This window comes from Argopecten irradians, chromosome 11, assembly GCF_041381155.1.
Source record: "Argopecten irradians isolate NY chromosome 11, Ai_NY, whole genome shotgun sequence".
Lineage (NCBI taxonomy): Eukaryota > Metazoa > Mollusca > Bivalvia > Pectinida > Pectinidae > Argopecten > Argopecten irradians.
The window spans coordinates 32,636,991-32,653,303 of record NC_091144.1 but is presented as its reverse complement, the minus strand read 5'-3'; the positions used below and the strand labels follow the sequence as shown (position 1 = coordinate 32,653,303).

At 34.5% G+C, this 16,313-nt stretch overlaps 1 protein-coding gene across 2 annotated transcripts; it reads left to right on the top strand.

Annotated features, from left to right (window-relative positions):
- The first annotated feature begins 3,407 nt into the window (after positions 1-3,407).
- LOC138335343 (uncharacterized) lies at positions 3,408-15,221 on the top strand. Of its 2 annotated transcripts, none has more exons than XM_069284383.1 (7): positions 3,408-3,759; positions 9,640-9,797; positions 10,457-10,528; positions 11,152-11,310; positions 11,669-11,798; positions 12,072-12,196; positions 12,883-15,221. In XM_069284383.1, the coding sequence occupies exons 1-7, from the start codon at positions 3,736-3,738 to the stop codon at positions 13,076-13,078; spliced, it is 864 nt and encodes a 287-aa protein (XP_069140484.1). In that variant the 5' UTR covers positions 3,408-3,735; the 3' UTR covers positions 13,079-15,221. The 2 variants fall into 2 exon arrangements, with proteins under 2 accessions (XP_069140484.1, XP_069140482.1); XM_069284381.1 differs by lacking the exon at positions 3,408-3,759 and adding an exon at positions 4,123-4,766.
- The last annotated feature ends 1,092 nt before the right edge of the window (positions 15,222-16,313 follow it).

Below are 16,313 nucleotides of genomic sequence, written 5' to 3'. Positions count from 1 at the left end.
AAAAGAGCAACTAGATGTCTCCCAGAAATGAAAAACATGACCTACCAAGACAGGTTGAGGAAACTAAATTAACCAACGCTATCCTTCAGGAGAATCAGGGGAGATATGATCGAACTATATGAGATAACAAGTCATTTCTACGATAAAGAATGTTTCAATGCCATATAACTTTGGAAAGATGCATCAGACCGCAATAGTACTGGAGGACATACGGAAAAAAAATTCCCAAAACGATCAACAACATTAGTCAGACAGAACTATTTCGCTATAAGAACTGTAAATATTTGGAATAAACTGTCAGAACATGTAGTATCAGCAATTAATGTAAATTCGTTTTAGAATAAGTTGGATAATCACTGGAAGAATCAAGAACTTTATTTCAATTACGAAGCAATAATATCATAATACCATAATTTTGTATGATGTGTACTGATTATAAATGCATTTATGGCTTGTGTAATATGTATCTATTCGAGTCTGGTATAGAGGAATTTGCGATCCGAATTTTGGACCTATACTTGCTCCAAATTTTGCTGAACAACTTTCCATAATGTTTAATAAGAAGATATTTACAAATTGTAGTTAAAAAAGGACACTGATGACAATATCTGTCATTTAGTTAACTCGTGCCGTTACCGTTTGTTAGGATATATGTTGTGATGTACTACAAACTTGATAGACATAGAGAAAAAATATTAAAATTTTTTGACAAAAATCATCCTTCGTGCCATTTACATGTCTTTTAGTTAATTAACTCAGGTTATTTAGTTTTAGAGTTAATAGATATACATTCATGTACTTGAAACTTGATAAAGCATATACCGGTAAACAGCTGATAGCTGACAGAGATTTTTTTCTCTCTTTCCCTTTCTTCCCCCTCTCTCCCCCCTCTCTCTCCCTCTTTCCCCTCTCTCTCCCTGATATGTTGCCAAAGTAGTATTAGGGAAGTTATGAAGCATGAAGGTCATCCTTTATGACAATATACGTTAGTTATATATGTTACACAGTCTGACAACCATTAATTTTTGTAGTCATAGATAGTATGGTGTTCCTAAACTTGCTAGATACATTTTTGTTAAAAAGGAAATCCTTGATGTCATTCATATTAGTCTTAAAGGTCAAATACGTGTGTGGCATTGCTTAAACATTATATGAGATTTTATATGATATAACCTGTAAGTTTTTTCTTGATAGATGAAGAATCTCTGATCCTACACTTAACATATATGCCTGTTTAGTTTTTAACATCAATTTAATTTGACATTACAAGTCACCATAATGCTGAAACTTTTCTTTATATTTTTTGACAACATAAATACAAAATGATTGAAGGTTCTGCACTTAAATGCATTATGTGTATATAGAATAACTGGACCTGTACAAAATGTGAGAAAATAAATCAATGTGATAAATTATTACGACCAAATAAAAAACAATTACTTGTATTAGTTTTTCAGCCTTTGTTTAAGTCCTGTCTTCTTTGGATCGTTTTCCAATTTGCAGTTATACTGATAATATTACCATTGACTTATCAATCTTTAACACTCGAATCAACTCCTATCATCCAGAAGTTTTACCGCAATAGTACTTTCAGTACTTTGATTCATAAATCAATACGAAACGTCGCCGTCTCTATTGTGACGTCATGATAACGTCGGGTTTTTGCGCCATTCTCGGATTTTTTCTTCATAGTATATGAAGAAAAAGGATCTGCCAATCAGAAAGTCGGATATATATACATGTACATAGGTCAAATTGTGATGTATATTTACCCACGTAGTGATCTAAATATAAAGTACACAGTTTTTCGTGTGTCATTTAGATAGATATCAATTCAAATGAAGATAAGTGTTTGTGAATATACAAATCTAGCATTTATATAAATAAATCCGTGTCACTCATATGCTTGATGCTAGATAGCCCTTGTCCTTCTATATCGGTACAATGTGTATTCCTAATCTTTACGGCTGGTCAACGTCCTATATTTTCTTCTAAAATTCAAAACAAGAGGCCTAAGTTCTGATTTACATGTTGACCCATTTACTATTGCTCATTCAGGGGTCGACCTAGTTCCTGAATGTAAAATGAGGACTGCTTGCATAAAAATCGATATGACCATAGCATCAAATTAGTATCTTTAGCATCAAGTCGGTATTTCCATAGCATCGAATTCTTTCTATAGTGTCAACTTGCTACCTTATCATCAAATACATGTATCCACAGCTGTATGTATCCATCATCAAATCTGTAAACATCAAATTATACCTAGCCTCAGCATCAAATCTGTAAACATCAAATTATACCTAGCATCAAATTGCTACCTCAGCATCAAATCTGTAAACATCAAATTATACCTAGCCTCAGCATCAAATCTGTAAACATCAAATTATACCTAGCATCAAATTGCTTCATCAGCATCAAATCTGTAAACATCAAATTATACCTAGCATCAAATTGCTACCTTAGCATCGAATCAAGTTCCTATTCCAAGCATCAAATTTGTATAGGTAGCATCAAATCTGTATACCTAGCATCAAATCGCTACCTTAGCATCTATTGTAATCCATAGCATCAAATTATTATCCTTAGAGTGAAATTGGCATCCCTTGAATCAAATAGCAATCTCTATCATCAAATTCCAGTAGTATGCATAACATCATTTGTTTCCCTATACCATCGAGATAGTTTCTTCAAATTATTATTTTTACTATCAAATGTTATTACTAGCATAAAATAGCTATTCCTAGCATCAAATCGGTATCCCTAGTTCCAAATTGGTATCTTCAAGCATCATGTGTTTCCTCTATTAACAAACTGCTATTCATAGCAACAAATCGGTATCAACAGAAACAAATAGCTGTCCTTGCATGTAGCATCGAATTACCATCCCTAGCATCAAATTGCTATTCTTAGCATCAAATCAGTGTCCCTAGCATCAAATTGCTATTCTTAGCATCAAATCAGTGTCCCTAGCATCAAATTGCTATTCTTAGCATCAAATCAGTGTCCCTAGCATCAAATTGCTATTCTTAGCATCAAATCAGTGTCCCTAGCATCAAATTGCTATTCTTAGCATCAAATCAGTATCCCTAGCATCAAATTGCTATCTTTAACTGAAAAAAATGATAAGCCTTAGGGTGACCCAGTGATCATTATTGTATTGTATTGTATTCAAAACTTTGGCTGTACTGATAATAAATCCTTGATCAGAAATCATTTTAAAATGAATATTTCCTCGGAGTCGCTTAGCTTCAATTTACGTCGAGTAGAATCAACGGTTCCAAGTGGTCATTTCCGACATGTGACCGTGTATTACAAATGGTAGCTAAGACAGGATTGGTTGTACACATGCATGTATATTGTAAGAAATACACGTATACCGTATACCTATAGGTATAAGTTACATATATGTTGATGGTCTTGAACGGTATACTACCAGAGCAACCATTACTAATATATTTCCAGAGCGACACCGGAAAGGGATTGGAATTTATTTTTCCGAAATATCAATGCAGAAATGAATCAAGACAGAAATCGAATGTTTTTATGAAATACATCGCCAAAAATAATTTTAGACCGCCACAATCTATGCCTGTAGATATACAGGTCTCAGTTTGATAAAATGACGTCATCAGATAATGCTAACAGTGACGTAATCCACCAATGATGATGACGACGTCATAAGGAGAATACCCGCATGGAAGACTTAGGCTATTACACAGCTGAAAATTAAGCATGGAGGATCGAGCGCCTAGCGAGGTAAGAGAAAAAAGACTGATTATGGAAAATGACAATGTATCAACAAGGATATAGAAGTATTTATATTGGTATCAGGTACTCTGACGATCGGGACGTTATAAAAAGACACATTGATGGAGGAGAAATGGTAGGTGTCAAAATTGTTGTCAGGCGATACATTATTTTAGAGAGTCATACTGCGCTCAGTTAACAAAGTATTTGCCTGAATTGTGTGTTCTGTTATTGTTGGAAAGTTTAACACTTTTTTGACGTGTTACGCAGATAAAAAACTGCCGATGTAGCGTTTGACAGTATACATGTACATGTGAGAATACAATAGCTAACGTTACCAATAATAAACAGTACGGATACAAGTTAGGTTTTGACAACCCAGCGGTAGTCTACAGTAAAATAAATATGACATGCACATACAGATGTTACTTAATAGAGAACTTTAGTAGTTAAGTTTAGGACTGTTTCATAACGTTCATTATGACGATTTAGTACTTTTAGCCGAATCAATCGTATAATGGTGTCCATGCGGTGAACGTTTGGTGCCACTTCTACTGTGCACGCGTGACAAAATATACTGGTCATGAGTGTATACATGGGTAACCATTTGGGGGTTCAACCTGTACTACACACTTTGCGATACAAACGGAGCGTAGTGGAGTATTGTATGGCTTAGACAACTGTTGCCCAGTTAATATGTATAGCCCCCTAACGGGATGAAAGTGACGTAAGCTTATAGCCGGACAGATAACAGTACAGCCGTGAGTAAAACCCTGAGTGTTAAACTATAATCTATCAGTCATCGGCGAGAGATATAGCAGAAATGACCGATAGTAACAGGAGATATGGTCGTTGATATTGTTGTTGTTGTTTGTGGTTGTTTATTGTGAAGCTGGACAATCGACATAATGCCTAGCCACGATAGTGTTATCAATGGGTTTGATATTAACAGCGCTAAAACAATGGAGTTACCTTACGTCCAGCTGGAGAAACAGGAGCCCCCTGTAGCACCACAGGTAAGATTTGTAAACTATAACATTTCAAAAGTTATAAACATGCGTTCATCTCATGATAGCTGCAATATTGTAAAATTTGTTTGAATAACAATGGTATCTTTAAAGTAGGCCAGGTACGTATATTCGTTCTAGATTTAATATAGCAGCCAATTAAAGATGCTACACCGCTGACCAATGGTATTTTTCTCTATTAAAAGCAGATGGCATATATTTACATGGGTAATTGTTCTCCATCCGTTTTGTGTTGCCCTTTCATCGACTTGAAATGTCCTTTTAAATAACATAGCCTTAGTCTCTTTATGGTGAGCTATATATGTGATTTCATTAATGAACAAGAGCAGGCAGTCTTTATAACAGAAATAAATTTACTGGCTGGCTGGCTTGAAAGCCCCAACCTGTTTATAAAGGCAATCTGTCTATAGTGACCGGTTTTTCTCTCTCCCCTTCAATGGTTGTTACAGACAAATTTGATACATGTAAAGCTCAGATCAAAATGATATGCCATTTTGGTCTGTAATTCATGAACCAGCTCTTTTATATATATATTTATTTTTTTTATTTACGTAGGAATATTATTAAACTATAATTGATAAGTTATTTTTTTTATTATCACAAGAATGTGTATATTCTATTATTTTTTATGTATACAGAAAACGAAAGGATATGAACTCCCAGCTAAATGAACCGGAACGGAAATCAATATCCATGTCAGTTTCTATTCGTCATTTTCAAAGTATCGCTTTCAATGGCTGTCAATCAAAATGTAAAGTCATTGATGAATTTAATTTTTCTGTATATATATTGTTCCATCGTCATGTGTCCATTTTGTCCAGAGGCCGTATATTATATATACCTGCCCTAGAGTAAAATGAAAATGCAAACGCCTTGTCATCTTACAGCATATTTGATTTATTGTGACATAAGGTTGGTTACACTGAAATATATTCGTACTAAAATTTACATGGATATCTACATGTGTATAAATTACACAGTGATAATTGGAGAGATATTGATGTGTGCAACATCAATTTAATCTAATTTTGATCGCTATGGACTACACAGTTATCATTTTGACCTAAAGTAAGCTAGCAATGTGCATGGCTTGTATGTCGTACATTATACACGGTGTCATATAAGGCCAATGTCAAAAGTCCGATATCACATTGACCTACATGATTTAGGTTAGGTTAGCCCCCAAAAATGACCACAGGAGCGGCCGACATTGTCCTCCTCACTGAATATAAAGACCACCAAAGGGGCAAAGAAAAAAATGTCCTTATAATTAAATTATTTTTATACACGGTGCAAACTTTGTCTAAATGGGCAATATGAGACAATGAGAAGGGGATACTATCATTGTCATTTTAACTAGCTAATCCTTGGTGCCCAGGGGTTACTATCGCTGTCGTTACAGGTATACCGCCATCCTCGATACCCAGGGCTTACTAGCACTGTCGTTATATCCAACTCCATCCTAAATACCTCAGGGGTTACTATCACTGTCGTTATATCTAACCCCATCCTCGATACCCCAGGGGCTACTATCACTGTCGTTACCGGTATAATACCATTCTTGTTACTCCAGGGGTTACTATCAATGTCGGCAAAACTACCCCCTTCTCGATACCTCAATTACTGTACATCCAACCCCGTCATCAATACTTAAGGGTTTATTGCCCAAATTGATCCTTGATGCCCAAGGGGTTACTATCACTGTCGTTATATCCACACCCATTCTCGATACCCGAAGGGTTACTATCACTATCGCCATTTCCAACTACATCCTCGATACTCCAGGCGTTACTATCACTGTCGTTATATCAAACTCCATCCTCTGGGTTACAGTATGGCTATGATATCAATCCCTCCGTTTTACCCCGTAGGTACTGACGTGTTATTATAATAATGTGTTAGAATGTCAGACACCTTAATCACGTGAAAATATCATACTAAAAGAATCTTTCATCCCATTTGAGGTAAGACAGGACAATCATAACCCGAGGAAAAGATTCTTAAGTTGTCAAATACGAGGCTTTGCCGAGTAATCTTATCCCAAGGGTTGATCTCCCGTCTCAAACCAAAGAGGGGGCATAATTCTGTTACCCTGTGTGAGCAAGTGCACAGACTTCGTGCAGTTTGTCTTTACCCTAGGGTGAGATAGAAAAATCTCACACCGGTAAAATTGCGGAAATTCCGGGGTAAGAGAAACTTTAATTTGAAATCTGAATATGAAATAATGACTAAAGGCCATGGCCTCTCGATACTGACATCCTCACATAAGATATGAACATGACATTATAGCGTCAAATTAGGTGATTCAAATTTAATGTAACTTATCGCTAAGTTAATAAATCAACCGGAAATAAACATTTCATTCGAAATCCGTGATATAGTTTTTTTTTCATTATAAATATAGATAATTACATATTCTTGACACCAGTTATTATTCATTATAGAAGCTACCATTTATCTTTATTTCCTATGCACCCAGCATTCTCGGTACCAGTGTGTGTGTGTGTGACCGTAAGATTAAACATGTCACTTGAGCCAGCCGGGGTGAGTGTTTAAAATACTAGGTTTTCTCCAATGAATCGATATTTCAATTCCATTACATTGTCATAATAGGATACATTTTCAATGAGATAAATCGGGATTTCTCTACACATTGTTCTACATGTATTTAGTAATCGTCCGGGAAACCAGACGGTCAGTTTCAACAAAATCGTTAAAGTTTTTGAATGCAAGTATAATCTGATTGATTTTTTTAAATCCTATTCTATTTTACGTTGCGAATCCGTCAGGTAAAATATTTTGAAATAAATTAAGTTCTATAAGTGAGGCATATTTTTATAAATTAATTAAAAGTGTAGATTATGTTTGATATAAATAAAAATCCAAAATAGTATATTATTATGATATAGCTAAGATGAATGAGTTAAGTATTAATAGGAGTTATTACCAGAATGTTATAAGGGGAGATAATTCTTTCGTATTTGTTGCTACGATAAGTAGAAAGAAGACGATAAACAGTAAATAATAAAGTTTCGAGATAATATAGCCTTTATCATAGTCAATACTCAAATTTTAGAACAATGGATAAAGGTATTTATATACCATTTCGATCCGGATCCTAATTTTAATGTCTTGAACGAATACGGTTCATTAGAAATGTATTAAAACAACTGTTATTTCTTTAAACTATATGTAACTTCAAAGGCTAAATCAGGACTAGAATGTCGTATAGTTCTTATTGTATGTTCTGAGGCAGCTCGTTATAATAAAAGAAGTATAAATGTGTTACACCCCTTGTACTTTTTACCCAGATTAATAATTTGTGTAGACGTCAGATTAAGTTTTCATCTTCTTAATTTACTGTCATAACACATTTACAGTCATAAGTCCAGCCTTAATTGGCCGAACTGGATTTCTAAAAACACCTTTCTTTTTTTAGACGTTAAACTAATTAAAACCACTGAAATCGCATTTAATTCGTTTATAAACTGTCAGAGAGTTTTAATAACCCTTCCTTAACTATTTGTTATCTAATTTTGATATCATTTAATTTCGATAATACTACATTATTTAAATATATGAAATAAAGTTTTTATCTTAAAGATTCTAATTTAGATATATTTTATTTTATGGAAGCATTGTTTGTCTACAGGCAGCGTTTATAATTATTTAGAGAACAGAAAGGGGAAGTAATTCAGCTTTTCATTCCGAGTCTCTACAAGTGATGTTTTTGTATTTTCCCTGTATCGTTCTTAAGTTATAATATTTGGGTGAATACAATTTTATCAAATAACTCGGTATGTATTAAAAATTATATAATTATAAAAGTTCTGTCAGAAATATTCCAAAAATTAAACCTATAAAAAAAAGAAAAAGAAATTATATGTTTATGTCGTGTTAAAATACAAATTTACAAATTAACTTTGTTTCAAAGATAATCTGACAGTATTCCCTTGAAGGTCATATTCTAGTGACATTTCAGATTGATCAATTTTGCAAATTAGTGCCTTTTGAATTCGTGCCGGTTAGTTTCATTGACGAAATAATTTGCAGAACTGAACTAAAAATGCAAAGCAAATGCATCCCTTGTAGATGCATGCTTGCGTACAATATATAAAATATAAAGAACAAGGAACGTCATGGGCAAAAACCCGGCCCTTAACGCACCTTATCCTTTATTTATTTTACATCGATTGCGAAACAAGTTATACAACTTATAGGCCTACAAATGGCCGGGATGCCAAGCTTGCGAGGGGTCTTAGGTGGAAAAACCGCAGTGCCCGGAAAAAAACCCACGTTACCAGCGAGCGAAATTCACATCAATCAATTTCAATGGATTTGTATGTCGATTGTCTCATTGTCAAAAATGGATTGTTTTAGCAAATATATTGTTCCTACCAACGTGTTCGATAAGTTTTCCAGTCATCGCGTCGACTTCATCATCATCGAGTGTGACTTTAGGGATTTCAGACTCTAAAAATTGCCTGACAACAGAATCGCGCCAATTAGATAAAGATTCCCTTTGTCATTCAATATCATGTAATGGGTTTCCCTTTGTGAATATAATGTAAAGAATTTCTCTTAGTCAATAGCAATATCATATATTTCCCTTTGTCAGCATCATGTAATAATCTTCCCTTATCAATATCATATATTTCCCTTTGTCAGCATCATGTAATAATCTTCCCTTATCAATATCATATGTTTCCCTTTGTCAGCATCATGTAATAATCTTCCCTTATCAATATCATATTTACCTTTTTCAATAGTATTTAATGGGTTTTCTTTTGTCAATATTTTTAATGGGTTTCCTTTTGTCAATATCATGTAATTAAAATAGTATGTCCCTTGTCTATTTCAGAAGAAGAAAAGCCGACTGCGAGAGAAGTTGTATCACGTATTCGTCCTTGTTGTCATAGTGATTCTTACACATCTGGCTCTGCACGCGCAGTACATACTCCCTTTCTTCTACGCCATATCATTACCCGTTGTCATCGCTGTTCGCATCTTCATCTACTTGTGAGTATCACAAACATCAATCAAAGAAAACTCTACTTCATGACATTGCGATGTATAAGTTACACATGTTAATGCTTTCAGCAATGTAGATAGTGCTTTCAAAAGAGCGGATCAAATATTAATTATAGTAATAAATTAATATCATTATTATATATATTCTGTATTTGCATATCACAGAGTTATCTGCCCTTGCGGGTAGATATTGATTGCGACGTCATGAATTTGCGAGCGTAACGTCATACGTTTCGGAGAAAACGACGTGAATTGCGCTCACAAAATAATAACGTAATAATCGATACCTATGTACCAGCAAGGGAGCTAACTCTGTAATATTCAAAGACGTAATAATTAGTTGTCGAGTCCTCAATTTCTCTCAGATTCTGTTAGTTATTTCGTCTTGTGATATACGGGTACAAATTTCGTGTAATGTAGTAATCTTATTTAAGATATCGTTAACAAAGGTCCTTTGAAATAGTTTCTTTAAGACATGTTACTGGTCGTAAATAATTTTGTAATAAATCCGTCTTTTATCCTATTTCCTATCAGTTGATTAGTTTTTATCGTTTTATGATATTACGTATACAGTGTCATTTGGGGACATATATGTTTTGTGTACTTATTTAGCATTTGAGCTTTCATTCATGTAATGTTCATTTCAGTAAAAACAAATGGCAGTATTTTCTACTGGATTTCTGTTACTATGCCAACCTCACGTGGTATATATTTATATGGTGAGTTTTACTGCGTTTACATTAGTTTCTATCATTTCCACCATATTGTCTGATTTTATTAAACCTGATGTTTTGTTTTCACTGATAATTATTGTAAGATTTCCATACAGAAAATTGATGGATCATTTGGTCATCTGTACAGTCTTTTAAAAGACAGACATTGTATGTGCACATACATTTTTGTATAATCTTTGTTTTCATACCAAATCTGGCTGTCTGATTAGCCATTTTTTTTTCGCAATCACTATGAAAAAAAAAATCGAGAATGGCACGAAACGTTATCGTGACGTCATAATAGAGACATTGACATTGTGTATTGATTCGGAAAAAAAAATCCCTTGAAAAACCATTATAATGTTACATTTAAACATACTTCATTTTATCAAATAGAGTACAAAATTAATTATAAGTATTGATGAAATAAAAAAAAAATAGTGACATCACTGCTTAAATGTCGCATAAAAGGGGAAATTTTCGACAATCTTCGGAATAATCAGGCAATTTCCGGAGATCCTTCCAAAGACTGTCGAAAACGATTTCCTGCTTTTTTTTTGCGATGAGAAAACTCATTTGCGTACACAAAGTGACGAGATGTTTTAAAAATGCTGTATTATTATGTGCAGGATAGCAGACTCTCCCCTGATGTTCGCTGTGGTGTTCGGGATAGCGAATGGTCCCCTCCTTTGGGCCATGGTTGTTTACCGGAATTCCTTGGTATTCCATAACCATGACAAAGTAACATCAACTTTCATACACATCATTCCCGGACTTCTCTCTTTTGTGTGAGTTCCTTTAATCCACTTCTCTTCTAATCAACAGACACAGTCATGTAGGTGGTTAAACCATTAACTAATATGCTGATATTTTAATCCCTTTTATTCTTTATGTTTTGATTCTTCCATTTCTCTATTTTTTATTTTTTGTAGTAAAAAGTGCGTTGCGATTCTTTATGGTGTAGCTACAGAACTAAATCATTATGGTCTAGGCTAAGTTACTTCTCTTTCTTCTGCTCGGTCAGTATTGACGAAGGGAAGTAACTCAGCACTTAAAACAAAGGGAAGTAACTCAGTACTTAAAAAAAGGGAAGTAACTCCGATACATGTGTTATATCATTTTTATTCGCTCTGTTTTTTTTTACAGAATCCGCTGGTATCCGGATATTACGTCACAATACTGGGTCAATACATTTAATCCTGGAAATACAGAATGGGACCCCATTATGCTAATATGGCTTTATCTGGTTCCTCTCCTCTGCTTTATTTTTCACAGTGTAGGTACAAAGGGTTTCCCCAATCACCATTACATGATTAACCTTGATTTAGTTTTCTATGTTTTATTTGCCGCCAAAATTGTATTATAGCAAATATGTCAGGGGAGACAACTTTTTTTATAAATTAAGTAAAAGGGAGACTACTCCGTTTCATAATTACAAAGAAACAATTTTAGTTATGGCATGAATATGATATTTAAAAACACGACAGATTAGATTACGGGATACATTTTAAACATGTCCAAATATTGATATCCCTTTTCATTTTTACAGGGAATGTATGCTCTAGTAATTTACGTGATAAAGAAACCCGGACCGGAGCATTTCCTCAGCTTTAACTACCTCGGGACCAAAGAGGGAGGCTGCATCCACAAAATGTTTAACTGCTGTGGGGAAGGGTGAGTTCATTTCTTGTATCGTCTGCAAAATGGAGTCAATGTAATTTGTCGGCGGTGACAAACCATTTTAAACAATCAAGGATTACTTCCCTTGTTTCACGATGGTTTGAATGTTTGATTGATCGGAATGTGATATCGCCTGCAAAAAGGTTTTTGTGCGATATCACGTGTTTTTGTGCGATATCTCGTGTTTTTGTGCGATATCTCGTGTTTTTGTGCGATATCTCGTGTTCATGCTACCAACTACAAACTTCCTTGACTCATATATAATCAATTATGCTTTTGATAAACGATATAGATCGGATTACTTATTATATAGAGCTATATCTTCCTGCCAGTAAATAGTAATCATTACTCATCAATTAGTGAGACAAAGATATCTTTCTCGTAGATCACGATTACAGAAAAAATCAATTTGGAAGACAGAGATATTTCTGCAAAAAAAAAAAAAAAAAAATAAATAAATAACAAACAAAAAAAAGTAAAAATATATGGAAGACAGATTTAAAAAAATATTTAAAATAAAATAACCCAGATATTTCTCCAAAAAATATAAAAGAAATAAAAAAATATGGATGACATTTATCTGTTAAAATATAAATAAATAAAATAAAAATAAATAGATAATGAATGTATCTATATTTACTTTGATCACATTATGAACATTTAAAATCTTATTTTTTCAGGTCTCGAAATATCTGCTATTTCTTCTCCAACTGGCTGTTCTGTTCCGTGGCCCTGCTGGGGGTGACTTTCTGTTACTATTTTTATATCGCCCATTGTCTCCTCTTGGTTCTCCTTCTGCTGATCACACTCTACAATGGCGCCAGTTACTACATGCACGTGTTCAGTGTGCGGGGTTTCGTCGACGAGATTGAGTAGACGGATATTTCGTCTTAACCACAAGAAACTTGGAAACCTAAGTAATAGATTGCATGGGGGGATGGAGTGAGCTTTGACATGGAATGGATGTTTCTTCACAGGCACAAGGAACAACAATGGGAAGTCTTCATGTTTAATATGAAGGGTCCGTTTCGAGAAAAGGCATTTGTTACTGTCCGTTGTATGGACAAAGTCTAAACATGATTTCCTCAGATACTGAACTTCACAATATCACAGTGGATTTGACCCTTGACCCGGATTTGACATGATGTTGTAAATTCCAATGCGGTGTACGTTTTGATAGAATACAACTCAAGGATTTCCATGACATGGACATCTTTATGTATTTTGTGCCTGTAGTGACTTGGAAAAATGACTACAATCAACACAGAAACGAAGACCATGTGACACCCGAAAACCGGAAATCACGTGACTGATGGAATACTTTTGGCTTACAAAAAGCATCCTCGATACTCCAGGGGTTCCGATCACTTACAATCTCTACACCCCTGGACTATCTCATAGTAAAACTTGAGGCAACATAATCGAACAGGTAATTTAGTCATTTGATGTACATCAAAAGAGCCGTATAACGGTTCACTGTGGTTGACTGTGTGGCTTTGATGTTAGGCGTCGCTCTCTCTGTAGTCTTCAAAGGAAATTTTTGCTAGCACACAGTGATTGGTCAAACATTTTCAGCTGAGCTGCCTTCAAACTCACTATGAGATAGTCCAGGGGTGTAGAGATCGTAAGTGATCCGAGCCCCTGGAGTATCGAGGATGACAAAAAGGAACTCTTCACGCTCTCTTTAGCTGATTTTTGTATTTTATAAAATATGAAGACGTGTGTTGATGTTTCTAAAATTACGATGAAGTCTTCAGTTTGTATCGTTCCTTTATTAAATAAGGTCTCACATATATCAAGTCTTTTTAAAGCCTTCAGACCATTGGTAACTTGCATTGTTAATTATATAAATAGACATCATTGGAAATGCTATTGGAATAAGGCTTCATGTGATTGAGATTTTGTAAAGATAAATCACGGGTATATCGAAATCACTTACTCATTTTGACCAATGATATTATTTTTCATAATCTCTTTGCGACCATTGCCTTATTTCTATATTTAATGGAAAATTTATGTCTGATTTGTGTCCGAATGTATTTATATAGGACGATGTTCCTCTGAAACATGGGTTCGAGTCGCACTGAGGACATGAGATGATGTATGTTGATTTCGCTGGAAACCGACGGGTTTGTGTTCCCTACATTTCAAATCAAACAGCACTTCCCAATGTCGTTGTTGGGTTGAATTGATTCTTAAAAAAACAGGGTTAATGTTTATATATACTTTGAAACTATGTGAAATAAATGTTTCATCAATGTCATTTTACCAAGCATCAATTATGAAAATGAAATCGCCAACACAAATTTAAAGTATAATGATGTAATACATAGTGTCATATTAATTTACTCCCATTGCTGTTATGTATTTGAAGCTTCAAACGTATTTCTTGTTAGAATACCATTCTGAGCTATCAGTGTAACTTCCCTTCGATTACTCCGTTAAAAACAAGGATATACAACTGATAGAGTGTAATACGGTGAATTTAGTTTCAGAACATAATCAGTTTATGTCTTGTTCCCAAAACGTTGTATTTACTTACATTGTTCATTACTTCCAGAAATAACTTGTCGTGGATCCGAATCCTGTCGGGACACTCGATAAGGATGTTTATTTTATCACAATAATTGCCAAATCATGTACTACAGTATTGTTTTATATTCAATTGTCTTTCATTTATCGATTTTACGATGATAAGCCTATCTTACTGATTTGTCTAAGCACGAACTTATTGAACACTGCACTTTGATTGGTTACCTTGTTGGGAGTTATACAGCCATACAAATTGTTTCGAATGCAAGTTTGTAGCTATCGCCTCTATGACTCCGCCTTTTCACAGGGTACCTCTCGCGAACTTTGATTGGTCAGTATATCATTGTGTGAATGAGATCAGTTTTGGAGTTGTCAGTTCAATGATGTGTTTGTTTGATCGTCCAGGTCCAAATGTGTCTTATATTGTACATTGTGTATTTTATTGTGCATGACGTATGCAAGTAGAAAATAAACATGTTTTAAAATAGCTCTGTCTTATTTCGTTTATTGTTCAATCAACAATCATGGTTATTAATGTGTGTGTCAGTTTTTCGAAGTGGAGAAACGCTGGAGTACTGATGCTCTTTTTTGTAGTGCAATCTCACTGAAGCATGCTGCCGTAGACACCGAACAGGCACATCCACGGTCACATTATACTGACAAACCAGTAGTCCCACTCCGTTATGATTCTATTTAAACGGGAACAGAAACTGGCCACTGTTATAGACTAGGGTGTACCTCACAGAGGCGGAGGGACATAGAAACTCAAGACAAAGCGGTGTTAAGGAAGACAAAGAAGAAGATTAGTAAGGAAGAAGAGAAAAATAATATCCCAAATCTAGTCGACTTTAACGAGAAAAATATTATATCCCAAATCTAGTCGACTTTACGGATCATGCAATTGGAAGAAGAGAATGGGGTATTAGAACGCCCTACCTACACGGCCACAATGTTTAGAATGTGCCATTTACTTTTCATGTTCCATTCATGTTCTATATTATAAAATAAATTTATATAATATCTTCCGGGCAAACATCGGAGCAGCACATTTCATAATTTAACGATTACCGTTAAATAACTTTTGGGAACTACAGCCCTGGCACTACGACATTAAGATAATGCATTATCTAGCTACAGTCCAACCCGGTTATTACGAATTTCTGGGGACCCTTCAAAACCTTTCGTACTATGTGGTTTTCGTATTAAGTAGTTAACATTTGTACAAAAAACATAGAAAATAAAAAAGTGAGACTTTGGACAGGGATATACTTCTGTTTTATTGAAAACTGTTCATCCCATGAATGAGGATTATAACCACGATAAATATATATGATTAGAATACATGTGTCGACACACGGTAATGACCGATTATCAAAACGCATCTATAGCTGTATAGGTCAATTCAATTTTCAATTTGTTTATTTCCGTAAGCCTTGCGGTTTATAAGACACAAAGTGCAATTTTATACATATTAGATAATTTAAATATGTACAGGAGAGTGATTGTATACAATAAAACACAAACATTAGCACACAAATATTTTACATCAGATACTATACAGTTACGGTGTATTAAGAGA

Bases quoted from the DNA above. Each gene is read 5' to 3' on its own strand.
- LOC138335343 (XM_069284381.1), top strand. From the start codon at position 4,659: ATGCCTAGCCACGATAGTGTTATCAATGGGTTTGATATTAACAGCGCT. The intron at 11,311-11,668 runs GTGAGTTCCTTT...TTTTTTTTACAG, and splicing joins CCCGGACTTCTCTCTTTTGT to AATCCGCTGGTATCCGGATA. The intron at 12,197-12,882 runs GTGAGTTCATTT...TTATTTTTTCAG, and splicing joins TTTAACTGCTGTGGGGAAGG to GTCTCGAAATATCTGCTATT.